At 54.0% G+C, this 26,372-nt stretch overlaps 6 protein-coding genes across 6 annotated transcripts; 1 reads left to right on the forward strand and 5 right to left on the reverse strand.

The window, feature by feature from the left end:
• Nucleotides 1–1,899: 1,899 nt before the first annotated feature.
• Nucleotides 1,900–3,847, reverse strand: cip2 (RNA-binding post-transcriptional regulator cip2; the record flags this gene model as incomplete). The annotated part of the gene is made up of 4 exons (XM_037317377.1): nucleotides 1,900–1,949; nucleotides 2,004–2,864; nucleotides 2,916–3,438; nucleotides 3,497–3,847. 4 exons carry the CDS (start codon nucleotides 3,845–3,847, stop codon nucleotides 1,900–1,902), a joined length of 1,785 nt encoding a protein of 594 aa, XP_037184038.1.
• A 9,370-nt stretch (nucleotides 3,848–13,217) lies between these two features.
• On the reverse strand, nucleotides 13,218–17,168 carry asaE-8 (MFS transporter asaE; the record flags this gene model as incomplete). The annotated part of the gene is made up of 5 exons (XM_037317378.1): nucleotides 13,218–13,422; nucleotides 15,728–16,226; nucleotides 16,279–16,482; nucleotides 16,533–16,906; nucleotides 16,978–17,168. The coding sequence occupies 5 exons, from the start codon at nucleotides 17,166–17,168 to the stop codon at nucleotides 13,218–13,220; spliced, it is 1,473 nt and encodes a 490-aa protein (XP_037184037.1).
• Nucleotides 17,169–18,568: 1,400 nt separating this feature from the next.
• Nucleotides 18,569–19,610, reverse strand: CGCA056_v002120 (uncharacterized protein; the record flags this gene model as incomplete). Its single annotated transcript, XM_037317379.1, has 3 exons — nucleotides 18,569–18,934; nucleotides 18,995–19,171; nucleotides 19,245–19,610. 3 exons carry the CDS (start codon nucleotides 19,608–19,610, stop codon nucleotides 18,569–18,571), a joined length of 909 nt encoding a protein of 302 aa, XP_037183203.1.
• A 632-nt stretch (nucleotides 19,611–20,242) lies between these two features.
• On the reverse strand, nucleotides 20,243–22,312 carry CGCA056_v002121 (Heterokaryon incompatibility protein 6, OR allele; the record flags this gene model as incomplete). Its single annotated transcript, XM_037317380.1, has 2 exons — nucleotides 20,243–21,196; nucleotides 21,335–22,312. The coding sequence occupies 2 exons, from the start codon at nucleotides 22,310–22,312 to the stop codon at nucleotides 20,243–20,245; spliced, it is 1,932 nt and encodes a 643-aa protein (XP_037183204.1).
• Nucleotides 22,313–22,922: 610 nt separating this feature from the next.
• Nucleotides 22,923–24,597, reverse strand: Anapc10 (Anaphase-promoting complex subunit 10; the record flags this gene model as incomplete). Its single annotated transcript, XM_037317381.1, has 4 exons — nucleotides 22,923–23,039; nucleotides 23,093–23,483; nucleotides 23,542–23,908; nucleotides 24,402–24,597. 4 exons carry the CDS (start codon nucleotides 24,595–24,597, stop codon nucleotides 22,923–22,925), a joined length of 1,071 nt encoding a protein of 356 aa, XP_037183201.1.
• Nucleotides 24,598–25,676: 1,079 nt separating this feature from the next.
• Nucleotides 25,677–26,227, forward strand: CGCA056_v002123 (uncharacterized protein; the record flags this gene model as incomplete). Its single annotated transcript, XM_037317382.1, has 4 exons — nucleotides 25,677–25,757; nucleotides 25,810–25,985; nucleotides 26,067–26,097; nucleotides 26,150–26,227. 4 exons carry the CDS (start codon nucleotides 25,677–25,679, stop codon nucleotides 26,225–26,227), a joined length of 366 nt encoding a protein of 121 aa, XP_037183202.1.
• Nucleotides 26,228–26,372: the final 145 nt, after the last annotated feature.

The raw sequence follows: 26,372 nt of genomic DNA on the forward strand, positions 1-26,372 counted from the left end.
AGTAGAATTTCGCTAGAAGAACCAAGCATCGATTATCAAGATGAAGGTGTTATTCACCCCCTCCCAAGCTTGACAGGTGAATGAGTCCTCCCAAATGGGATGAGTGCCATGCACATCCAGTGACTGTCGAAAAAACCGAACGATCAAACCAACCCCGCATGTTGTCGTCTTCCAGAGTCCATGACAGGATGAGAAAGACCAAACATGTATTTAACCCAACGAGTTCTCACATCTCATCCTCACCCGATCAGAACACAGCATGGATTTCTTCCGACCTAGGCTCCGACACGTTGGTTCATCAAAGACATCCCTCACCGCCGAGGTGGTGCGAAACGTGCCCGCTTCAAAGACAGAATCTTTGCGTGGTTGAACATTGATAGGTTTGGGGGCCGAGAAGGTCCACGTCTAACAAAAGGCCGTGAGGTCCAAGTACGGCGGCCGAATACTCGGACCAGTCAGCCACCAGTCATGAGTGAGACAGCTTCGTTTCCAGAAAAGCAGCATACACATTCATTCATTCACTCACTTATGACTAGGACCTCAGATATGAAATCAAACGCAGTATATTTGACAACGCGCAAAACGGCACAGCGGCCCAGTGTGTGCGGCTCTCCATACAATCATCCTCTGTCATCGTATTATCTCTCTCTCGCTCTCTGTGCCAATGCACGTTACAAAACAGGTCTGGCCGTCCTCGCATTTCTGCCATCTCTCATCTCGTCTCTCCCATTTGTCTTCCGAAGACATCCACAAATGATCATTCGCTGATCTCGTCCTGTCATCCAACCTCGATGCTCGCAAATGCATATCAAAAAGATCCGACGGAAATAACAAAAAGCAGCAAACTCTAACAAGGTCCCTGTAAAGACCAGAGGAAATAGAACACGACCGAGCAGCCCCAATGCAGCCTCAACGCCAATTTCCCAATCAAAGTTCCTCTTAGAGTGCCATCCCATAAGAGCCAGGCTCAGGCTGGGAGGCTCAGTCAAGTCTGAGAGAAGATCGATGGGGAAAAAATGGGAAAAAATGGGACCCGAAATTGAAAACAGTAAAATGCCAAATATGAGAAGAAACAACGCCCAGAATCAGATCAAACTTTTTTTCTTTTCTTCAATGACCCGCTCCTGGGTTTTTGGTACTTTGGGTAGAGGCTCAATCGAAAAACTTGGCCGTGAGATGAGCCCGTGAGAGGCTTGAAACATCCATCCTCAGTCGTCAATGGTGTGTGTGAAAATGATGCCGGACCGCGATATTAGGTGGGTATAGTCATGGTCGCCGAAGCATGGTCTCGTCATCCAAAAAACGGCTTTTGTCGAGCATGCTGGTACAGCTATCTAGACATAAAAAGGTCGTAACAGCGTATTCATCGTCAAAGGTGGTTCATATGCTTCCGCGCGCCATGAAAGGAGGTATGGCGGGGAAACAGGGAGAGGGGTATAGGGGACCGCCATGGGCGCCGTGCCATGTCGAAATGGTTGCCCATATCAAGTGTTTTTTTCTTGTATCCAGGTTTCTTTTCCGTTCATCCTTCTCTGGTCGTGAAAACAGCGATGAGCCGAGGTTTCCGTTGCCGGGCGGGTGACGTGAATCCAACGAAGGATGCCGCCGCGACGTAGGAATCTTCTATCCACCAAATCCGAGACGGCCGAGCGAAACATCATGACGCTGCCAAAGGCTCGTGTCCAACAAATCATCATTATAAGCAGTATGGGTGGGAGAGTGTCCATAATGAAAGACAAATGGCATGAATAACACAGGGTTGCCGATAACCGAGCTGTGGGGGGGCTGGGTGAACTCGTCGAATGTCGTTTGTAGTGGTCTATACGTCGCGAGTCATGAATCGTGTCCTCATTGTAGTGGTTGTCGTGGCAGTCTCGGCGAGGAAATTAGGGTTCTTGTCTAGTGGAATCGAGACGCGCTGCCAGCACGGGGAGCGTTGTCGGAGGAGTCTGTTGCTGTTTAGCCTCGAGCTCGTGTCAAGCATCACGGGCAGAAAAACTCACCGCTACCACGCTGCATGTGGCCGTTGGAGCGGTTGCGTCCGTTGAACCCGGCGGAGGGCTCCCACTCGGGGCCCCGGGGCTGTCTGTCGGGAGCGTTGCGGCTCGAGCCGTTGGCGCCAGGACGCTGGCTGCCGATAGCACCGGGCGTGCTGCGCGCCTGCGTGTGAGCTGATGCGTCATAGGATCCCAGGTTCAAGCCACCGAGGGAGCTGAGCAGGCTGCTGTCGGTTCCAGGGGTGCCGACTGTGCCGGAAGTAGGGGTGAGGTTGGGGGTCGCGAGAGCGCCGGTCTGGTTGACACCGCCGTTGTAGTCGCCGAAGCGAGCACCCGGGTTGCCAGACTGGGGGATGTTGCCGATGCCGTTCATGGCCGTCAGGTAGCTCGAGGAAGACGCAGACGGGCTAGGGCTGAATGATCGCAGGTCGGCGAAGCTCTTGGCGGCACGCAGGTTGGCCAGGCCGCTGCCATCGGGGCTGCCGGGAAGCTCAAGGGTCGGGCCCTGACGGCCGATGGCATGGGAGTAGTTGGTGCTTGCGCTGCGAGCCTCCCGATCAGCGGCGAAATCAAACGTGGCAGCTCTGCTCAGGCCCTTCTTGTGGTAATCCAATCCAACGGCAGGCAGGTGGTTCTGGGTTGTGGGTGACGGCTGAGGACGCTTGAGAATGTGGATCTGTCGCGAATCGGCCTCTCCGATGGAGTTGTGCTCGAGTCCCATGTTGTGAGCCAAGATGTGAATCTGGCGACGCTGCTCAGGGGAGACGGAAGCAGGGAAGATGAGGATCTCCCGGCTGCTGTCACGCTTGAACAGAGTGAGCTCGGTGTAGAACTCGAGCGTCTCAGGGTCGTTCAGGTTCACGTCTCCTGTCGCAACATTAGCGTGCGACACCGTATGGCTCGTGAGAGGCGACGTACCGAGCGCACTGCGGTTGCTGTTGCTGGACATGCTGTTCAACGTCTGGAGAGAAGGCTGCTGGTGCAGCATGGGGGCGCGGTGCTGCTCCTCGAGCTGACCGCGTCGCTCCCTCTTTTCACGCTCGATGCGCTCGCGCTCGGCCTCGGGCAGCATCTTCTTGTACTCGACCCTGAGCTTCCGGCCGTGCACCTCCATGCCGTTCATGGCCTCAATCACAATTTTAGTATCCTCGGGCGACTGGAAGTTGGCGAAGGCCAAGCCACGGAAGACGCCATTGTCGAAGTGGTAGTTGAAGGCATAGGGTTGGGGAAGATGCATGTCCATCATGACGGCAGCGAGAGTCTCCTTGCGAACGGCGAAAGGGATGTTCTTGATTACAATCGCGGTGGGAATGAGCTGCTCCTCGGTCTGCGAGCTGGGTCGCATATCGGCGTGGCCGTCGTAACGCAGGCCGTTGGACATACCGCCGTTGAGGCTGGAGCCGTACGAGTTCTGCATACCAAGGCCCTGATCGGTCCAATTCTACGAAATGTCAGATTACGTCGGGACGCATAGAGCGGCCGTGGTTGATGAAACTTACCGTAGGGAGAGCGGCACGGCGGTTTACGCTCCTCTGCCTGTTGGCACCGTTGATGGCACCGTTGACAGTCGCGACACCGCCGGCGTTGTAACTCCAGGCCGCCTGGTTGTTGTCCAGCATGTATCCTCCCGGCATTCCGTTGGCAGACATCTGATCCATCGCTCTGGGGTTGTAACCGAGACGGTCGGAGGGGAAGAGGGCGGAAGAGCCCAGGCCGTTGTCGAAGGGGCGCTGTGCCTGGCGGGGCAGGGACAAGCCGGACTGGAAGCTGCCGCCGTAGCCCCTCGATGAGCTCGGGGAGCGATTGGCGGGGGTTGAGTAGTCGAGATACATGTCGTGTTGCTGGCTCATTGTTGTCGTGATGGAGCTCTAGTCCCCGTGGTTGGCAGTTACTGGGGTGAGATCCAGCAACCGGCTCGTACCGTTGGGAGTGGAAAGGGAGAAAATTGCACAGAAGTGGAGGGAGGGCGCAGGAGGGCTAGGGGCGGCAGCAGATGCAGAGCCCGCAAGCGAGAAAAGTGACGTGGAGGGGACGAGGTATGGTGGTGGTCGTCCTCCTGGTCTCCTTTTTCTTTCCCTTTCCTTGGTTCGTCTGGTGATGCAGCAGGTTGGGGATCACCGGATAGACGCCGTTTGATGCAACAAGAGGGAGAGAGGGAGGAAAAAATGGCCTCCAAGTCGCAACAAGGTTCTTCAGGGCGGCGGCGGCGGCCGTTCGTTTTCGATCCGTTCGGGTCGCTCTTGTTCGTGGGTAAAAAAGGGCCCCCCAAGAGTTGGGTCTCAAATAATGGGAAGATGCAAGTAGCCGACAGTCGCACGCTGTGACGGGACAGAACTGGACCAGAACAAAATGCCGTGGCGGATGTTATGTAGGGGCGTGGGCGACGGAAGTAAAGGCGCACACACACACAGGAGGGCGTGGGAGGGATTTGGAAGTGTGGTATGTGGCGGGCTGGGCTGCTACTGCTGCGGGACGGGCGCAGTCGGGCTGGTGCTTTTTTTTTCTTGGTCCCTCTTCTCGCTCGCTCGTTTCTCCGCCGAAGACGCAGCGCAGGTTTTTTGTGTTTGGCAGTCAGTGCCGGTTGCCAGTGCCAGCAGGTGAGAGACTAGTCGCAATAGCAAAGTCGCAGTCGCAGACACGCGATCCAAGGGTGGTGCACCTTTTCGGATGGGGGGGAAGAGGATGTTTTGTAGGCGTGATGATTAGGACAGGCAGTGATGACGCCCGTTGTTGAGGCTGAAAATGCTCAATAAGATGTCGAGGATGAGAGGAGGGAGGGGAGGGAGGTTAATGAGGGAAAGGGAAAGGGCAGCAGGAGAGGGAAAAATTGTTGCAGCAAAAAAAAAGAAGCCGGAGTGAGGAGGCTAAAAAGGGGAGCTTTTTTTTTTATTTTATTTTTTTTAAACGGCAGTACTATGGTTCCCTCACCCACGACGATGGAACAAGAGTGGACAGCGGACGCAGCTGATGACTGGGGGCCCACCTTGGACGGGCCAGCCAACGGGGGTCCAGGAGAAGGGGTGTGGCAACGGCAGAAGGCGACGAGAAGACGAAGAGAGCACTGGGAGACAGGCAGGACAGGCCCCAAATCCAATCCCCCATGGAAGGTCAGCCAGGGGAGGGGGAGGGAGGGATCATTTGGGATGCGGACGGGTAAGACAGGGTATGGCGAGAAAGACGGTGGGCTTTTGGCAGACAGAAGGACGGGGCGGGGGGGCTACGGAAGGGAAATGGAAGGAAAGAAAGGACACTTTCGCTGAGAATGACAAGGGCTTCTTCTTCTTCATCTTCATCAGAGCAATGGAACCTCCACTAGAGGGAAGGGGAGGGGAGGGGGCCCAGGGAGCCCGGGGGCCAGGGCCGGAACTGCCTGGCCTGGATGACTGACTGCCCAGCACAGCAGAAATACAGCGGTAAGAGAGGTGCTGGGCCTTGCGAATGCGGGCCGTCCATGTCCAGCATCAATCACCTCACCTCAGCCATGCCCTGTCATGGAATTAACAGAAAGTCACCTTTAGGAGACCTAGGTAGGTAAGGCACCTTGACAAGTATGTCAACGGCGCAGAGCGCAGCTAGATGAAGGCCTGGAGCATCCATCTCTTACAGTGTGCATGGACAGGAACGACAACCCGTGGCAGCACTGGCAGCGGGACCTACCAAGGTATCTAAGGTATCCTCCATCTACTAGTCGATAGCACGGTATCTATGCTTGTGCGAAAGGCGATCTGAGGCGTGTGCGTGTGCGTGTGCGTGTGCGTGTCACTCCCGCCGACAGCTATCCAGAGGAACTGACTCCCGTCCAGTCTGTGCAGACCAAGGTAGCCACCTCAGTTACCCTTGATGAGGTATCAGAAGCACGGATGCTGTAGCAGTTGTATGATTTAATTCGTCTGGGCGCAGATGGCCTGCAGCAACTGCAGCAACAAGAACAACAAACCAAGCACCGTCTTGCACCGCTTTCCGACTGGCGAACGAACTCTGCATACTCTGGCCCTGCCGCCGTCCTCAGTTGGTCAGAGTATTGAAAATATTAGGAATTGGGGGTCCCGGAAGACCAGGACTTGCAACCAGTCGGATTGCACAGGCTCCAGTTCCCTCTCTCTTAGCTCAGTCCAGTGCGGTCAGTCATTGTCAGGGTTTGTTATTCGTGTGGACTGTGGACTCTGATGAACCTGTCGACGGGGGTTGGCTTTGGCTTTGGTCTGGCTCCGGCGCCGGGGCGGGTGCGGGTGCGACACCGCGCAAGGTACTCTGTGTCTACTGTCTCTCTTTTTGCCTCTGCTTCTGCCCTAGGACCGTTGACCCGATGCGTGGATGAAAATGATGGGACGGAGAATCAGGAGGCCACCCTCTCGACACTCTCGAGAGTACCTAGGAAACGCGCATGCGGCTCACGCTGCCTGGGAGAAGAACGGCGATCAGCAGTCGGCTCCGCGATGAATGGATGCACCATGCAGATGCAGATACAGAAACGACTTCTTCCAGACTGGGATGGCAGCTCGCTAGCCGGCTGCATCGAACGGCGGGAAAGCAAGGTTTTGCGGTCGCCAGTACGTCGTATCTGCGCGTCCAGACTCTCTTACTCTGTGTCTGTCGGCCCTGTGTCGAGAAAAGAGAGTTGGGCTGTTGATGCGAGAAGGAGCCGCGAGTTGACACTGGCACTGACTCTGTTGTCGCTAGCTTGGACGCCAACTGACTCTTTGATTTCTGCTGTTGTCGTCGTTGCTGTTGTTGGCTCGTCGTGGTTGTGTTGCCCTGTACAAGCCAAGTGCCTCGGCCAGGGTGCAAAGTAGCAGTGGCAGGTATGCACCTTGCGAATAGTAGGAAAGGTACTTTTACCGTGTGACCCAAGTACCTTACCCAGGGCAGGCAGGCCTCGTCAGGGAATACCCGTGTGCGGTGAGATAAGGCCGACTATCGAAACTGTTGTTGCCGGGTGGGCGGTGGGCAGCGGGAATAGGGAAGGGAAGGGCCGTCTCGCCTCGTGTCGTCTCGTGTCGTCTTGCCGCGTGCGAGCCTGCGAGGACTGTTTTGCCATGTGCCCGTAAATCTGTATGGAGGAGGGAGTATCCGTACCTTTCGGAGTAAGGTACTGAGGGTCTGAATACTTACTGAGATGAGGAGCGAGGCAAAAGAACGGTCAGCATTCTGCACCACCACCCATGGTCGTGGATGGACATGGCCGTGACCACCGCTCTTTGCTCTGCTTGCTGGGTGTCGCGTCTCCAGTAGTCTTCAAGGGTTTTCCAAATGCGCCCCATCGTCCATCGTCTCCGAGGAGGGCAAAGTAATAACCCGCTGACAAGACCCGTAGGTGCTGGACCTTACTCTGTACCGTAGGCAAAATGCCATGTCCATGCCATGCCGGTCCCTTGTCGACGCCCATGCCAAAAGGCCCAGGCCAGAGCAGGGTACGACTCCAGAACCGTACCCGTAAAGTAGGTAATCCCTATATATAAAATTGGGTCCGTCTCTCCAGACTTTTTTTCCTTCTTTTTTTTCACATTCCTCTTTCCGTCCTCGCGACCATCCGCGGCCGGGTCACGAAATAATGTGGTCGGCTACGACGATGGTCCTGGACACCGCCGCTGGAGAAAGTCCACAGCCCACAGCGGGACGGGGATCCTCGACGGATATTTGAGCAGGAGCAGCAGGAGCTTTGGCTCTACAGACTGGAGACTGGAGTCTCTAGCAGCGTCTTTTACGGACACAGCAGGGGGGCAACGCATGGGCGACAGGCGACGGGCCTCGGGGCCGAGGGGAGAGGAGGCAAGACGTGGAGGTGATGAGAAAAGGGGCAAGTTGACTTGAGCAATGGAACGGAAGGAAAGTGGTGGCATGGTACTCCATTTCCGTACCTTACTTACGAAGAAGTCAACCGTGGGTGGTCGTACGCCAGAACCAGAACCACGTAGGTATTTCGGGTATCGTCTTTTCTGACGGCAAACTTATTAAAAGTGGATGGCTTTGAGTGAGTTGCGCCAGACACTGTAATAAACGGCGAGAGTTGGAATCGGAGAGGTGCGAATATGAGGAAATTACCAGGAAGCAGCGGATGCAGATGGAGATGGGCCTCGTTCAAACTTTGCTTTCCCACTTGCTGCAGCTTGATATTGTTTTGCGTCGCCCTACATCCACTGCTGAGGCAACCTCGGTCACGGCAGGCATATCCTTCCACTTTCTGCAAGATCTATTTGAAAGTCGGGAAACAGGCAGTCGCAACTCGCATCGACAAACAATTCCTACCTTGTATGAAGCAAGGCACTTGCCCAGATAAGATAGGTATTAGGTAGTGTGGTCATGGCGAAGCGGAAAGAGGGACGGGAAGGTGGCACGGGGAAAGAAACAGACATGGCGCTAGCACAGTGTCAGCTGGACGGCGCCGGTTGTCACTGGCTGCTCCTGCGCACTGGCGCAGGGCTAACGACGCTAGGCGAATAAGAAAAGGCGTTGGCCCCAGTCTGTTCCTGCCTGTCACCAACAGAAAACCTCACCGATCACTCGCGCTCCTTCCTAAGTTGCTGCTTGCCTCCTCCCACCTCCAAACACTGAAATTAGTAGTGGCAGTAGTCCGTCACCGTCCCGTGCGTTGCTGGGAAACACGCACAAAATAATCCACCGCGCTTGCCGGATATGCTGGGCTGCATTGCCTTAGACATGGCAATCGCTGCTGGGAAGGCGCCATGACTAGCCTAGCACTGGGCCACCAGACAGGACAGTGCGGTCGCGGTTGCAACTGCCGCGAACTGACTGTGCCTTTCTTCCAGAATGCGAAGTTGCCGTCCGTGACTCTTGAGTTGACTGTTTGACACCGCTAGCGTCCTCGAGGCTTGCCATCAGACGAACACACAATGACGGCCATGACTGCCCACCTGTTGACAGCAGTACTAATGCATCGAACCCCGTTGAACCAGCTAGGTTTGCGCAAGATGGCGATCTGCTAGAACACCGTATCAACTCATTTCGCCGGCAACATGCACCCCGTTCCGAATAGGGTTCCCGTGTTTCCAGTCGGCGTCAGGCCAAACAGATTGGCACTGCGGTTTGACGGCAACGAAACTGACTTTGATCGCATCCCATGTTTCTAACACAGCTACCAAAGCACTGTATGGTCAGCCAGCAGCCAATCACGACGGCGCATGCTTGTGCCTGCATGAGAAGTGTATCCTGCGGTGAGTTGTGTTGTGCAGAAATGGAGGGAACCACGGCCGCGACCCCCCCCCCCAGATACATGATCGCCAGCCAATCGCAGCCGGGGAAATGCCGAGCCTCCCCACGTCGAAGCCGGTACTCACTCACGACTCCAACAGGGGCAGCCCCCAACAGCGACCACCAACCACCAGTAAAGTGAATGCACCAATCCGAATCCATCTGGGGCAGCAGCGATGAGCGGCAGGTGCGAGACGTTGCCATGTCGCCTGCCTTCCGACCTTTCAACTAAGGTGCTAAGGTACGAATAGGTCGCTTAGGTAAGGCAGGTAAGGCAGGTAAGGCAGGTAAGGCAGGTAAGGCAGGTAAGGCAGGTAAGGTAAGTCAGCTTCTGGTCTGGACTTCCTCTTTGCCCTCGACACTTGCACTGCACTTTCGGGCAGGTTCCAGTTGGCTTCCATTCACCTCCGCGTCTTGTTCGTTCCTGGAGCAAACAAATACCCAGGCCTCGTGTATTCGTACTGGATGCACCCGACCTTTGCTGCCTCAATTTATGCTGCGGCACGCCAATCTCTTGGGTTGGTTCCATCTCTCCTGCACGCCCACGCAATCTCAATAAACACATCAAACATGCATGCGCATCCATTCCTCCACGATACGAAGACACTGCATCTATCTCTGAAGCTGTCACTGAGACATTGCCCCAAGAAGAACCCAGGGTACATCATCTACTGCTGCCTGGACAGGCCCTTCGCGAAAAGCAACTTCAATGTCACCTTCTCACGGGCTGAAGCGCGCCGTCCTCCCCCCCAACTCACCGTGGCCGCCGTGGTCCATCGCCCACCTCATGGGCCATCCGTCCGCCCTCCGCCATTTCCACCCGCCTTGCTCCCTGTCCGGTCCTGGACGCGGTTTCCTATTCGTACCAGACCCCTTTTCGGCACAGGCTCGCTTCCACCCTCGACTTCTTTTTCTCACCACAAACGTGCAAGCTGCAAAATATCAGGACATTGGGAGCACAAAGACTCCGCATCCCTCGCCCCCTTCCGTTTCACTAAAAGTGAGGAGCATACGGCTTGTCCGTCATGACGGGTCGATGAGATTGAGATTCGGATGCCTTGCGTTACCTGCCTCCATGTCTACTACCTACATACCACCATACGTACCTGGCCTAGGTACCACCCCGTCGCCGCCGCCCACCGATACCGATACCGCACCACATCGTTCGCAAGCCCATTGGCGATCCAGCACCTTGGTCGCGGAGTCGAATACGCGTGGCACGCTGGTCAAGGTTCTTGGACCCCGATTCCTGTTTCTTTTCTGTCTTGGGCTTCCACGGATAAGTGCTCGCACGCGCCGCACCGCCGAACCCACCGAAAGATGGACATCCATGGATCACATCTGTCACTTGCCATCGCCATCCGACTCTGCTGATACTGCCCAACGAGAATCGACAAGGCAGATCTGTGGTCACGCAGCACTTCCGTGTGTCTGATACGGATCGTCGGGACCTTTTTTTTTTTTTTTTTTTTTTTTCCTCTCGTCGCCTCACTCTACGCTGGTGTGACGACCCAACCCAAGCTCTGGGAAGCTAGCCGCTGTCACCTTCAAAAGCAACCATGAACAAGCAAAGAAGGCGACGATACGAATGGTTGAGTCGGTACCACCGCCACCTGGTAACTCACATCCTAGGTTGTCCTCGCACCAGAACCTGGCACTCCGGCCCTGACGTCTTCGGGCCGTCACGCTGGACCCAGATCTACACGCCTAGCATTCGCCGTTCCCTAAGCTGCCCCTAGCGGCCGTCGATTTCAAGGCAGGAGAAAACGTCTGACGGAGCGAGATCGACAAACGGATACAAACCGGGAGACGCTGGCTCTGCTCCACTGCTTCCAAAGTTCCATGCTACCGCCGTTGATTCCTTCGTAATCTTCTAGGGTTCAGGAACCCCTATTCTGGCCCCTGGAAGTCGCCGCGATAACTAGACAGGCTTGTTGAGGAGCCCCCTTTCCGCTGGATTAACGACTGGGTCTGCGAGGCTAGCAGCGCAATTTCCAACGCTTCGCTTGCTTTCAACGGCGGCAGGCCTTGCCTCTCTCGACCCTCCGACTGATCCAGAGATGCCGTCCTGTATAATCAATCGCATCCCAGCTAACCACGATCAGTACGCGATTAAGTCTGGCCTGAGCTTCCCGCGGCTTGAACTGTGCGTTGGGTGGTGGGATGGAACACTGGGATGCACCGTCGCACAAATCGCCCACGCGCCATCGCGCGGCACTCACCTTTCATAAATGTGCCGGACCCTTGCGTCCCATGCTCCGCATCCCCGTCAAATATCCCTGCTCTTCACGAGATGCGAGATGGAGATGGAGCTTAATCTTACCCACCGACCGGTGCGCCGCCGCAGCAATGTCTCCGGAGCCACCCCGACTCGCTGGCTGATTGACCACTCTTATCATTGCCTTGCCTTCATCGACATTTGCGACCACTAACTCGAATCCGACAGGATCGTTGTATGGATTTCCGATTGGTTGTTCCTGTTGGCCACGAGATCCTGCGAAGAAATGTTGCGTCCTGTTCACAGTTGAGCTCGACGAATACGCTTCAGCAAGGGTGTTGTGGGTCACCAGTTCGCCCCCAAAACAGTCAGCTATGGCTGGGTCGCGCCCTCGATTGGGTAGTCCGGCAGCTAATGGCACAAGATGGCAAGTTGGCCCTGTCCAATGAGTTGCGCCGGCCGAGACGCGGTGGCTTCGCCAGGAGCCGGGTTGCTTACAACCGTTCCTAGATGGGTGTTGAAATCAAGCCCAATGGGCGTGTTTGCTTGCCTAGATGCGGCTATCTGCAAGCAAGAAAATATGCAACAGCATCACCAAGAATCAGAAATGCGGCGACACTCTCGGGGAGCGGCATGCCTCTTCGCTTCTTCGGACATCTTGCCAACAACAATTATTGCATCAAACGGCGCTTGCAAGCATTCATCCCGTTTTCACTCAACTCAGACATGCAGAACGCGTCTTTGTGTAAATGAACCTCCCTCTCAAGTTCCTCCACCCAAAGAGACTCTCATTCGTTCGATATTTTGTACCCAGGTTTCGAGACTTGGCTTGTCCAACATTCCAATCCAGCAATATTGCGCGCCGCTGACAATCACTGTCGTTTCTAAGCAGCTTGCCGTTTGATAGTCTCAAAATGGTTCCTCGAGCGAAGCGACCCATTTAGGCTGGTTCTCTGGACAAGCGCCTGATCATTGTCTCGGTCAAGGTCCTCCGTCACCGTTACCCAACCCCTACACTCACTGTCGTGAAGACCTGGCTTTTCTTTTATTGGGTCTTTAATAAGCTAGCCGCCCAGCGCTGACTGGTTGAACATTTTCTGCAATGTTCCAGATCACTTCCTTGAGCGGAGCTCAAAAGGACATGATCGCTTCAGAACTACGTACCTCCTCCCCAAGACCGGTCGTAGCTACACCAGAGTCATTGTATAAATTTTCTGCCTTTGCGATCCTCTTTCGCCGATGCGAGTTGCAGAAGACATGGTCCGCTAGGATCGTAAGGCAACACAACGATGCAATGCCCCAGAACACAGGCATCCGGCGGGGCGGCACCGCTCTTTCTGTCAGGTCCGACGGAACTGGCACGAGGCGGTTCTCGAAGTCTCTGGAGTCGCCAGACGATCACTCTGCATTGGATAGCCCACGAGGAACAGGTGACCTCTTCATAGCATTTGCAGATCTGCGACGAGGTCCAGCGGCCTCTGGCGAAGTTGCGAGCTTCCCTCGCCACGTGACCGATGTGACACGCGGAAGCGACCTACATATTCCGGTTATGCATGGCGGGAAGCAAACATCACATATGGGGCCGGCCTAGGGCCCATAACCACGGTTCGCTCGAAGCCTGGTGATCGATCCGGTATCACCTCCGGCGTGCGACGGACAGAACGCTACCTCAGACGTCTTGAAGCAAAATCCGGTCCGAGATTCCCAATACTCGCCTTCTCCGGAATCATGTTGCAGACGACAGGCCGTCGAGGCACTTCTCCAGCGGTGCAGAGCATGCCCCCCAGTGGTGGTCAAAATATCGTTCCGTTCAGGGATTGCAGATCGGTCATTCGGTAATTTGTGGCCGAGGCAACGTCAGCCCCGAGATCATCCTTCTTATTCAGGGAGATGATGGCAGTTGCAAATTCCGAGTAAGCAGTGTAATTGAGTATTCCAACGGCCTGGTGCCGGGGAGCCGGAATGCCCTCCACCTCCACCCCCTTGCGGGCCTTGGGTCTGAATCGCACGCTAGTGCCCAATACCTGTCGTTCCATGCACAATACTGGACGCTCCTTTGGGAATCACTTATGCTCGGTGGGATAAACCAAGCTTTATGGACATGATTCCTTCGCCTGATGATACGGCTCAGTGTTTGGGATAGCCTTCAACCGACGATGGGTGAGATGCGTTGCGTCACCTCAGAATCTTCAGAGACAACCGTTTCCACATACACAATGGTCTAAGGCTAAAAATGGCAAAGCAGTTTCGTGGTAGCGAGTCTCGAGCATCTCGGCGAGCGCGCCGTCCTCTGCCGTCGTCGGATGACGATCGACCCTGAACCACGCCGTAAACTACGAGACTGCAAGCCTTTTTTTTTTTTTTTTAACCCGCACAGCGGCGCGAGAGAGTTCATTTCACGAGCCCCTCCCTTTTAAGGGTGACTCGCTTGTGCAGGGCACACATCTCCACTCCCACGCCCTCTTTCTTTGCGGTCTGCCTCGCCATCCGTTTTCCCGCGAAATGAGGTTTCTGCGGCGCAGCGATGTCGCGAGGCTGGGCAACGCGGTGGCGATTTTGGTTCTTGCAGAACGACCGTGAGGGGTCGGAGGGGGCTCCGGTGAGGTGCGGTGTATACCGTAAGGGTGGGAAAGTGGTTGGTTCGAAGTTGGGAGCGGTGAAGAAACGCTTTTGCAAATCACCTCTGGTCGGCCCTTTTGGGGCATTCGGCTGGGGGAATCCCTTGATGAAGTGATTTGTGAGTGATGAGAAATGTTTTGACGCTAGACGTAACTTTTGGACAACCAACATCTGTCCGGTAGACTAACTAGGCCAGTCCCTTCCCCCTTTCCAGGGCGGCAGGTGACGATGTGACTGCGCATTTTCCCAAAGACCGAAAGTTCTGAGCCGACGGGGTTCGTCATTAGTCGGTTCCTCCGGTACCCAGGTGACGACTGCTCGTTTCCCTCTGAAGTATCTGCAATGCAAACCATAGTCCAAAAGGTGCCAGAGCTGAGAAATACGTAGTCCGAGATACTTGCCGAGAATCGCGTTGGTTGTCAGGAGTGTGAGAGCGTGGCAGTTGCACTTTTCTCCTGACAGTACTTTTCCCCTGACAGTAGCTGTCACACGAAGTGGCCATGAATACGCCCCTGAATTCTTCTTCAGCATTCGGACGCCCTGGTGATAGATGCCACAGAGAGCTTTTGGGTTATCTAGCTTAGGTCGACATAATGTGGTGTCATTATGACTCTCTTTCTGTGAGGCATACGGTTCGAACGTTCGACTCTGAAATCACATTTGGATGTTGAATCAAGCAACGGTGATGAAGATTAAGTTTGCAACGTTGCTTCCTCATTTTAGGTCGCGACATGTCAGATCACAGCCTTTTCAAAACCCTATGTCTTACATGAGAGACATAGAGCTTTAAGGCCGATGACTGCCTTTTTCCTCCCTAAGCAAGCCATGTGTCATTCATCCATGAATCCTTCATCGCCGGCTCTTGTTGTAGCCGCGTGTGTGATATGACGTAGTTTTTGTTCAGCAGCCGATGTTTAGGTTTGTCCGGCGAGGACTTGATGGTCAGCCATAACGTCTTGAGAGCTCATAAAGTGTAAGAGATGGAGGCTCTGGGATGGGAAATGGCGGTCTTTGCGCAGTGTTTGACTTTGACGACTTGTTGTAAGATTCATTCGTAACTTTGGCCCAATGTTGTCTTCGGATGCCTGGAATGACCACGTCCGCGACGAAGCGGTTTCTGTTCAAGAGCCATCGTTTACCCAACGTCATGACTTTCGTCTAATTGGGTTCAAGGGTACCATATCATCACCTTGTCGTCGTCGTCGTCGTTGGAACATCGAAAAAGCCAGTTGTGTCAATTACGGAAGTCTTCTTTTGTGCGACGCTCGTCTCAAGGACCTGCTATTTTCTGAAGTCGGTGGAAAACATTCTCACCTTCAATCTTTTGAGAATGACTGTTGCTATTCCGAAACAGTCATTGTTCTTTGAGCTTGAAGAGGGCAGGTCGCCGATGGCGAGTTCCCGGAAGCTCGGGCATTACCCCTGAAATTGAGCATGCGTTGGTACTGTCTTGACCGGACACCGTGTAGAACAACACAAATTCTTCCAGCTTCAGATATTTGTTGATGTTTCTGTCATCATTGTTTTCAAGCTCGATGCTACATATTTCTTGGTCTTAAGAAGCCACTCGCGACCCAATGTTATTTCTGCAGACAGAGGACGCTCGAAGCCTCAGCACTTCCCTTGCAAGACGGACCCTACTCTCAAATACTTTGAAAAGACCATCAAAATAACAGCCGCTAACATGAACCCTCCAGCAAAGATCCAGGTCCCTTGAAACTCTCTTTGAACATCCGCAACCGAATCTCCCCGACGCCGTTGCGCAGCACCTCCGATGGGGTTACCGATCAGCGCTCCGATACTCGCAATCGTGTACCCCATGCCCATCCTCGTCCCGTAGTCGGCCATGTCGTCCGTCAGGTTGGCAATCGTGGCGGGCGGCAACGAGACCATGCCCCCGGACACGAACCCGTAGACGACGGACACCGCGATCAGACCAGGCATGTCATGCGCGAAGCGCAGGAGAAATAAGATAACGGCAGATCCAAGGCAGCAGGGCATCATGATGCTGATACCGCCGTATTTGTCGGCAAGCCAGTTGGGCGCGAGACGCCCAAAGAGGCTGGCTGCGTTCATCGCGCTGAGGATGTAGAAGGACGTGGACTCGTCGACGCCCAGGCGGATGGCATATGCATCCACGTAGAAGAAGGGGATGTACACGGAGCCGATCATCAGGGCGAAGGCTGGCATGTGTTAGGGATGGTGTTAAGGTGGGATCCTGCGAGAGAGACCTACCGATGCAAAAGGTTACATAGGGAATGTCATGGAAATGCTTTAGTCGGAAGAGAGCACCGCGACGCTTGCGGTTTGGCCGAAGACGCATTACGACGATGCATACCAGGAGACTTGCCGTGACGATAAAGGCAAACACTCGGACGGCCCAAGGAAAGCCGATAGAGGCGATGAGACGTCTTTCCATAATGGGATACACGATGCCAGCTAAATCAAAGTAAGACGACGAGCATCGCTAATGCCATGAGTGCACCTACCCAAGCTGCTCCCTGTAGCCGCGATCCCCGTCGCGATCATCCTTCGCTTCTGGAAGTACAGCGGAATCACGGCAACGCAGGTCAATCCTAGCAGCCCACTACCAATTCCCACGCAGAAGGCCTGCGCCAGCAGAATCTGCCAGTACTGCGTACACAAGCTGAGCATGAATAGACCTAGGGACGTCATGGCGGTGCCGCAGACGAGGATGAAGCGGAGATATCCCGCGTCAAGCAGCCAGCCTGCGCACACCCCGATCAGCATCATGAGGAAGATTTGGATGGACCCGATCCACGCAATCGTCGAAGGGTTGGTGTCGGGCAGGAGGTTCGTGGAGTAGTATGCCTGGAAGACGCCAAAAGAGTTGGAGAGGCCCCTGATGTTGTCAGCTTACTTGAACATTGTTGTTAAAGCGCGATGTACATGGAGGGTTTGCTGTTGTCTTACCATGTGTTGGCAAAAAGAATCCAACTTCCCAAGACTTGGAGCCAGGCGACGACACCGTGATCCATCTGAAGTTCCTCCGGATCATTCTTATCTGAGTTATAGCTGCTAGTGTCAGATACTTTCTGTGCTTTCTCGCCGTCCACCATGACCGTGACGGTATCTATGCCTTCTTGGTTCCTTAACACTGACATCTTGAGCCGGCTGATTTCGATGTTTCAGCAAAAAAGAAGAACAAGAAGGCCTCAAATTAGTTTGGATGACGATCTCGTTTTATATTGTGTGATGGTACAATAGGTAGCTATTTTCCGCCCAACCCCTCGCATGGGATTTTGAGCCGAGCATGGCATTTTCGAACCGACAAGTCAGTCCGATGTGTCTCCACAACCAAAGTCCCCCGACAGTGGGCCAAGAATACAATGACAACATCACGATGGCCATCGACTAACCAACGAGACACTGCATTGCCATGCTGTTCGCAGCTTATTGAATGGGGTCTGCTGCTTCCGCCGGCTGACTGTGGGGGCATGGAGCTCTACAAGGCGTGCTGTTCTGCACAATTTCCCTGACACAGGTGAATAAAACCTTTTCTCTTTCAAACATTAAATCCCCTGCCGCCTGGTGAACTACCTAGAGCGATATGTATGACAGCTTACGGTCTTGTTCTGTCTAGCTGTTTCGTTTTCCGAGTGTAGAGCTTCTTAGAAACGTTAAGAAAGCTCAAAGACTTTCAGGGTCCTGTTTGCTTCGACGGGGGTGGAACCGCAGACCCCTGTACAGCCCGAAGGTTAGGGACTGAGGCAGGGGTTCGAATCCTACGAAGCCGTGAACTTTGAGACCCGATGCCGAATCGCTGGAATGCGATGCGCTTGTTCGATACGGTTAAGGGGACGAATTTCTTGAAAAAAATATTTTACATATAAACCAGTAGCAAGTCTAGTTCATATGATTAAATGAGCAAGGATAATTCGAGAGGGGAAAAAGGTTGAGATTTTATTAGATCAATCTGTCGGGAGGGATGGCAGTTTAGGAATGTCGGCTTCGGCTCCGGCTCGACGAATTGGGTCAATTTTCGGGAATGAGCAAGCAAGACAAACAAACCTAACTGGAATGCAACAAAACCTTCTCTAAACCCAAAAAAGAATTGCACAAATTCTGACTCACTCTGGACATCGTGCACTCGACATGCGGCATCAGAACTTCGAACCTCGTTCGGGCGGACGTGGCGCGATGGCTGTCAAACTATGCATCATATGTTGCCAAACGGCGGTTCGTCGCAACAGATCAGCTGGGTCCAGTCGCCCGGCTAGCTCAATCGGTAGAGCGTGAGACTCTTAATCTCAAGGTTGTGGGTTCGACCCCCACGTCGGGCTCAATTCCCGTCCGCGATTGACATCCAGCTTTGTTTTTTTGATTTTTTCCCCTAGTATCTTTTTGGTCCATCTTTGTTTTTTTGAACTTGAATTACACGATACTTCCTGCTACCTACCACTTGTGCGGTTTGACTTGGTCTGCACCCGTAGGCGTGGTCCGATGCTACATTTTCGATCAGTTGCCCCTACTAACATCGCCCTCACTAATTCGTTCGAGGACGTCACCCATTTCCACCCATCATCATCTCAACAGCTTCACTTAGTGTCGTCTTTCCTCGTTGAACTCTTGCACCTTCCACAATCTCCTCGACCGCAACCCCGCCAGGCAAGAAGCTTCTCGTCATCTCCACAAACATGCCGGCCGTTGGGGGCCGGAAGATCTCGCCAAAGAACTCCTCCAGCTGAACGCCCTCGACTAGCTTCGCCTCGACGCCCGTTCCTATCCTCCCCTCGAAAACCTTTCGCACGTCTTCCGTCGAATAGGTCTCCGGCCCGTGGAGATCGAAGACGTAAGGATTCTCGCCGAGGGGGGATCCGGCTGCGAGCGCTTGCGCGGCGCAAGTCTTGCCGATGTCGTGTACCGAGACCTGTAAGAAGATCATTAGCAACCATCAAACCACCTTGGTGTATAAACCACGCTCACTCACCATGGGTATTTTGTAGTCCGCGGGCGATATAACAGAGTGGAAGTAGCGCTTCTCGCTTTTGGCAGTCTCCAGCGCCGCCGCCCAGTTCTCCATAAAGTACGCGCATCTCACGAAGACAACCTCCGGCGCAGAGCCAATAAGTGCCTGTTCAGCTTCGTAGTTTGTTTTTATCTCGCCCTACACTCACATCTTAGCAAAAATTAGGCCCCTATCACCCCAGTTTCCTCCGCTCGTTCAGATCCCAGCTTACCGTGCCGTGTTCTAGCTGCGCCCCCACGCTTGAGATATAAACCAACCGCTTGGCCGTGTCCCCAGCCATGCCAATGGCATACTTGACATTCGCCGCCATCTCTCGCGCTCTGGTCAACGGTTTCGATTCGGAATATAGTGGCGGCGTGATGGTCACCACTGCGTCTGCGCCAGAAAACTTGAGACTTCCGACATTCGCGACATCGCCTTTGACAGCCCTGAACCGGGGATGCTCCCTGAATTCGGCTGGTACTCTTCCCATATCCCGATAGACCCCTGTCACTGTCGGCTCCGATGCATCTTCCAACAACGCTCGTATCGTGGCTTGCCCAATCTTGGGCGATGCGGGGACGACGACGATCTGCATCGTGCGCACTTTGCTTGTCCGCCTTCGGTTGTGATGTGACGGGAAGAACACGCCGGCGTCTCATCGGCCATATATCACCCAATCTCCGATATAAGCTTCACGGGAACTTCAATATGGATATATATGAAAGATACAAGTTACTGGAATGACATCATGGGCCACGGTCTAGACGTGGCCGGGCGGCCCCGCATCGCAGTCCGTCGATGCGTCAGTGGCTGCGTTATGTTTCACGCTTAAAGCTTCACCAAAGGGCGCCTGCTCCATTGCCCAGTTTTCCTGTCAGCTGAGCCCGAAGCATGAACTTCGACTGCGTTCGAGACTCCTCCTCCACCTGCCAAAGCATGGTGGAGGGGCGACCTCGGGGAATTTTCCCCCTCTGCTCTGCCGGTTCCATGTGTCGTCCCAACTTCTCGACCTATCAACCAGCATAGTTCGCGGCAGAGGCCCAAGCTCTTGAGATCTTGGCCAGAGCAACTTCGGCCCTTCCCGGCGCCGGATTCATCGAGCTGTTGCTGTGTTACTCAACGCCCGCAGAGTGCTAGGCCGAAGGTCTGACCTGCCTCAACTCGCAGCAAAATCGTTCCGATATCGTCTTCCATCCAGCAGAGAATTTGTCTCTCTGCGAACTAGTGTTAATGAAACTCAAAAGTCACAGTCCGAGGACCGCCTCGGTTGTGCTTTACATTATCCGTGATTTTTCCCCAAATAAGCTCATCATCATTGACATAGCAACTTCCCACAAGAAGATGGTGATTCTCCCTTCGGCGCACGACAAAAGGCATGCGACCTCCAAACAACACAATGACCTCGTCCCCGGGCCGCATCATCTTGGGGCCGATCCCTAAGCGCCCGTCTCGAGTCACAAAGACGCGGCGGTGGTTGGCAGCAACAGCGACCCCTACCAAGAAGCTCACAAGTTTTCTGTCGCGCTCGGGCTCTCCGAACGACTCTTGCACGACTCCAGACTCGGCCAAGAAGGTTGTGAAGGCCAGGAAATTCTCAGAAAGATCTTTGACCAGTGTATTGAGCTTTATTTCTTCGACAGACCCAAACAAGCTTTGATCCAAGGTCATGGAGAACCCGCCATATTGCATCATCGAGGAGTAGTTGGATCCGATGGATGCCCCAAAGAAACTGCCCAAGACTTCCTTGCAGAACGCCATGTCGAGCAAACTTCCGTCGCGGTATAATGCTCCCCTCCTGGGGTTGATGGGCACGCCGCAGAGGTCAAACCAGGCCTTGATAACGGCAAATCCTGCGAGCCTTGACCCGGAAACAAACTCAAATACGTCGCTCATCCTGTCCACGACGTCCACATGGTATCCATCGACAGAGAGGACCCGTGGTCGCACTGGCTCAGCTACCGCGGGAATATCGTGTAGATCGGCCAGGTATGGATCAGTGCGGCCTTTTGAGTAGAACCCAGTAAAGAAGACTCCTCTGAAGACGAGACACGTTCTTCCCTCGAACCATTTGGGTACCCAAGACGGGTACTCTCCCGTACCAGGCTCCTCGTTGTGCGAAACATGGTCAAGGACGTCCAGCACCCGCGGTGTCTTGCGGAGGAGAAACCTGGCCAAGTCGCACTAGACCGCCACCGTCTCTCGCTTGTAGTCCGGCATCAGCGCCTTGGGCGTGCCGAAAGTGCCTTGGGGATGGAATTCGTTGATGAAATCAGATATTCGCTTCAACCCGCGGCGGACCAGGCGGCCGCGCCAGCTCACCTGGCCACTCGCAGTCGCTGTCACAGCCAGTATAGGATTGATCCCCTCGTCGCAGATCCCCAGCAAAGAAAATATCCTGTCGCGGTCGTCGGTCGCCTGAAAGGTTCGTGTGAGTTCCAGAAGGTGCAGAAAGCCGCCCAGAGAACCTTGCACCTCTGTCTGATACACTGGATGATTGGGCTGCCGGACCATTAAGATGTTGTTCCATAGCTCCCATGGTGCGTTGACCGCCACTTCTTGTTTCAATTGTACGAGGAATAAGGATGATGCGATCAGGTCGAAAAACGACATCTCCAAATCCTCAATCTTGGCTATGGCCCAGGACGACGCCACAATCTCTTGGACGCACCAGCAGCGAGTGAAGTACGGCCGTTGAAATACCTCATCCAAATTCGTCATGGCAGACTCAGGGATATCCTCCATCATGCTAGAGACTAGAGCCTGAAGAGTATCCGAGTCAGGCGGAGCACTATCCGCTGCGCTATGAGCCGGGTCTGTGTATTCTCTGGGTCTAGCAATCCTCTCCGCAGCTTGCAATGCTTCATGAGTTCCACTAGTCTTGAGACCCAGCCAAACAACGACACGGGCGGCATGCTTGTAAACTAGCCTCATGTATTGAACCTGACGAGCGCGCTCGTCCAGGTTCGACTGGTCAATGCAGAGAGCATCAACCCAGAGACGCCGAGCTTGGTTCGGGAAACGCAGTGACCGTAACGCATCTTCGAGGTTTGGTTTGATGGGTAATGAATGGCCGTCGAGCCAAATGTAGTCTCTCGGTTGTTCTGTCGGCTTGCCCCAAGTGTATGACAGGGCTTCGTAGGGAGGAGCTTGCTCGATGTGGACAAGCTCCAGGTGCGCCTCGAAAGGGTCTTCAGCTGACCCTGGGTTGAGCAACAGCAGCCGTGTGAAAGGCGGTGGACGATTTTGCTCAACAACAGGTGGCAGAGGCTGATAACGATACGATTCATCTTGGTCCATCGTCGCAGGTTATTCAGTATCGCAGGCTTCGGTGCTTCAGGTCTGATTATTCCAGGAATCAGCCTCGCGTCCGCCATTTCAAAGGCTGTGATGCGAGTGACTCCATCACCACATCACGTGGACTTTGTTGTCGCAACCCAGTCTCGGTGTCAGATACGGGTTAATTCGTCCGGCTCTGCAGGGATCACGATGAATGCAGAGAGTAAACCTGCCACACCAAAACTCAGCCGCTCGCGCTAAGCTCTCTACATGCTGCTGCAACCTGCGGGGGTCGACCAGTCGTTGAACGCCGCCAAGACCATGGGGCAGGAATAGGGTTCAACCTATCATATTGAGTAATCAGTGAATGAGTATAGATTCACATCATCGTGGTGGTGCGTGACTTGAACCGTCCGACGTTCGATCCTGACCTGCACCTCCCCATCCAACGCCTGATTCTCATCCGGTTCTTTTCCGTGTCCGATTTGGGTATCATTACAGTAAAACAAGAACTGATGCTACAAATATCCGTCACACTCGCATTTTCTCGTTCGTGAAATTCGTAAACCAGGCTTCCGGCACGACTCTCCTTTGTAATCTCAGGAGTCGGGGCCGTCGCGTGTTCCATCGCTCAACGAATCTCAGGCTCTTTCATGAAGTCGGGAATAGGAAGGCCAGCTTCAAGTACAGAGATGTCCCAGGGGTCGGCTGGCCTTTCATCCGCAGCAACGTCCTCCATGGTGAGGTCCTTCGCATGAACTTGTCAGCCGGGCGATCTATAATGAGATTAATCACACTCACGCTGTGTACAGAGACGTTGTTAGAGTCCCGTTCGCGTTCGACATTCGCGCCATCGGTGTCCGCTGCGTAGATTTTGATAGAACGGAGATGTGTGTCTTTGCCGTTCTGGTGGTTCTCGAGTATCTGCATCTGGAACACATACGACACCAGGGTGTTGCCGTCAGGACCACCGCCGGAGCCAGCGATGGGAACCAGCTGCCATCCTGAAGGTGCTGACAGATCCATAGTCGCGAATTGAATGAGATTGTTCTCGCTGGTTCCTGACTTGAAGATGATCTTGGTGGGCGTGTAGGACTCGTCCTCGTTGTAGTCCACGTAGAAGCGGATGTCTCTGATGCCGACACGCTTGATGAAGTAGACGGTCAATTTGTGGGGCTGAGGCCCATCGGATCTGCAAGCAGTCAGTCTCGTGCTGCCCTTGCCAAAACATTGTGTAGAGGGAGACAAACTGCCAGTAACTCTTAAGGCTGTCATGCCGGAGCTGATCAACGCCATTCCCCTGCTTGTGGCTGCTGACGGTGAACTTCCCCAGGTTTGAGATCTCCTTCAGACCGGCAGCAACAGGATCGAACTCGGGTTCTTCTTCCTGCTGGTCGATGTGATTCTCGCCGTCTTCGACACTGGTGTCCTCGGCGGAGATGTCACCGAGGTCTTCCAGAGGACCGCTGCCGCCCTCTTCATCCGAGTACTCGGGAATCTGTGCATTTCGTAGATACTCTTCCATGCTTGCATCTGCTCTCATAGCAGCCCAATTGACGCGTTGTGGGGGGAATGCCTCGCCGTCATCAGAGGCGTCGTCGTCTGCATGCGAGCCACCTGGGTTGAGAGATGAGTCAGCAGCAGGGCCAATCCAATGCGTGGGTGAGGTGAAGATAAATTCGGATGTTGAAACAGGGACAGCTGCGTGACTGGGTTCTTGCTTGTCGAATCGTCCGAAACCGATGAAAGGGTCGCGTCAAAAGGTGCAGCTGGTTTGCAGTTGCCAGTCACTGCCCGTTTGTTTCTTTCCACCAGAAAGAGTAAGGTAGGTATTTCCCAAGCTAGGCAGGTAGGTACCTATTGGAGGCAGTAGAGCAAAGTCAACCTCGCCTGCCGTTTTCAAGGCAGACCGACCGCCATGCAGCGAAACCGTTGCCAGACGACGAGACAAAGACGTGGCGCTAGTTTTATGACGCCGATGAGGGAGGTACCCCTGGGCTGGTTACCTCACCTCAAGGTACGCGCTGCGGTCGCTGCTGGCGCGGTGGCAAAGACGACCCTGTTTCTGTCTTGCTGCATTGATTGGACACAAGGAAACTGCCAGACCTACCATTTGGGCCGTGATTTCTGGTCGCCCTGCGATCAAAATAATCGTTCATCCACTGTTCCTGACGCCCGGAGTCGAGGCCCAGGGAGCTCCGTCCGCTGCCGAAATCCTCAGCCCCTCCTGGAGAAGCATGAAGCGTTGGCCTGTTCAGGGTGGCACTCACGTTCGACCTCCTCTGGCCATCCATACCGCTGACCATTGCGAATGATGAATGCAGGGACTGATCGGGGTGCCAAATATGATCTGAAATGGCGCTGTGATGGTGAGAGCACCAGCGACGGGCACTCCGTGGGGCCAACCAAAGTCACGTGCTCGCTTGTCGGTGAAGGATTGCTCACCGAGACATCGTCAACAGTACAGCAGTAGGCTATGGCATATTACAAGGTACAAACCGTGATACTAGTCTGAGCGAGATGACTTAGTGTCTCTTGAATTTCTTTACATAGTCTCAGGGTTGCATGCGTTGACATACATACTTCGCAGGGTGGCTAGAGTTGTCGCCTGACCTTTGTCCCAGGTTGCAACATCCAAGTTCCAGATGTCGAGCAAGTTGACGGACCCCGGAGAGGGTTGGTTAACGATATCCAAGAACACTCTAGCCAAAGTTGACTGATTGGTGGAGTTGTTCTTAGCTAACAACCTGCAGTTCAGCTGAAAGCCTCATTTGCTTTTTGTGTGGTCCAGGCCCAACTTTACCCCGACCCCGTGTAAGCCATCTATCCCGGTCTTGATGAACCAGCAGCACCTCCTTCCAATTCCGTCTCACAATATCGAGAGGCTAATGCAACCCCTCTCTCAGGTTACTCAATCTATGGTACAAGAAGTATGTGAATTGCCTCAAACCAGCGACCTCAGCAAGGCTGCACCTGTCTAGGTCTGAGTCGTTGCCCAATCTGCCCATGGCCCGATCGACTAAGTCAACCAATGACAACATCTCGATTCACTCCAAGCAGTTAGCTGGAGTCTAATCTGGTCTCAATGCCCGGGACTTTTGGCCTGCAGCCCTGGTGTCAATGGCGACAAGATGCATGTTCCAGTTACTACACGGCTCTAGACGGGCAGCTACAACATACAGACGATGGACGTAAGACCATGCGGTTTGTACATTCCAGATGGCACGTTAAGGGCGTGAGGGTTCATGTTGATGACAATATCATTCGCCAGCTCTCGCAGAGGCTACCTGCTCGAAATCTATAAAAGCCAGTGCATTTCCTTCTAGGAAGCCTTTGTCATTCATCAACTCAGACTCCTATTTTGTAAACCTGAACACATATCACCATGAAGGCGTCTTTCCTCTTCTCAGCTCTACTCATCTCCAGCGCTCTCGGAGCCATCGACGACTATTGCACCGACAACAACGTAAGCGGGTTGAAATCGAGCCCGTTGTCTTACTAACTCTGACACTCCCCAGGGCAACGTCGGGACCTGTCAAAAAACGTCGAAGTGTAGCTCCCTAAATGGTCTCACTGTGAACAACAAATGCCCCAACGATCCAGCCAATGTCAAGTGCTGTCTCTATCCCGACTGCAAAACCGAAAGCGGCATCTGCAAGAAGGACAGTCTCTCCTGCCCCGGCGGCTACGTTACGTATGTCAACCGCGCCCTCTCTCTGTCGTTTTGACAATCATCGACTCTAAATGGGAACGTGCTAACATTATGCTTTTGCAGTGGCGAGTGCCCAGGCAAGGCACACTACCGCGTAAGTCATTAGCTGCATCTCATTCGCGCCCATCTGTCTTACGTGACAACAGTGCTGCAAATGGGGCCAGAAGCCACCGATTTGTACGAGGGGAGACAAGGGCCGCCGCTGCATTCCCGTCGGATCATGAACAGAGAGTTGGCACGGTTATGAAAGGGAAAACCTTGGATTATCATATTGAATTGACTACTTCTGCTGGTGTATCTTGATAGCTTCTGCGCATGTGAAGGGATGCGCTGCAACGTTGCCATCGGCGGTGATTCATGTTTCAACAG

This window comes from Colletotrichum aenigma, assembly GCF_013390185.1.
Source record: "Colletotrichum aenigma strain Cg56 chromosome Unknown KSG_Cg56_contig02, whole genome shotgun sequence".
Taxonomy (NCBI): Eukaryota; Fungi; Ascomycota; class Sordariomycetes; order Glomerellales; family Glomerellaceae; genus Colletotrichum; species Colletotrichum aenigma.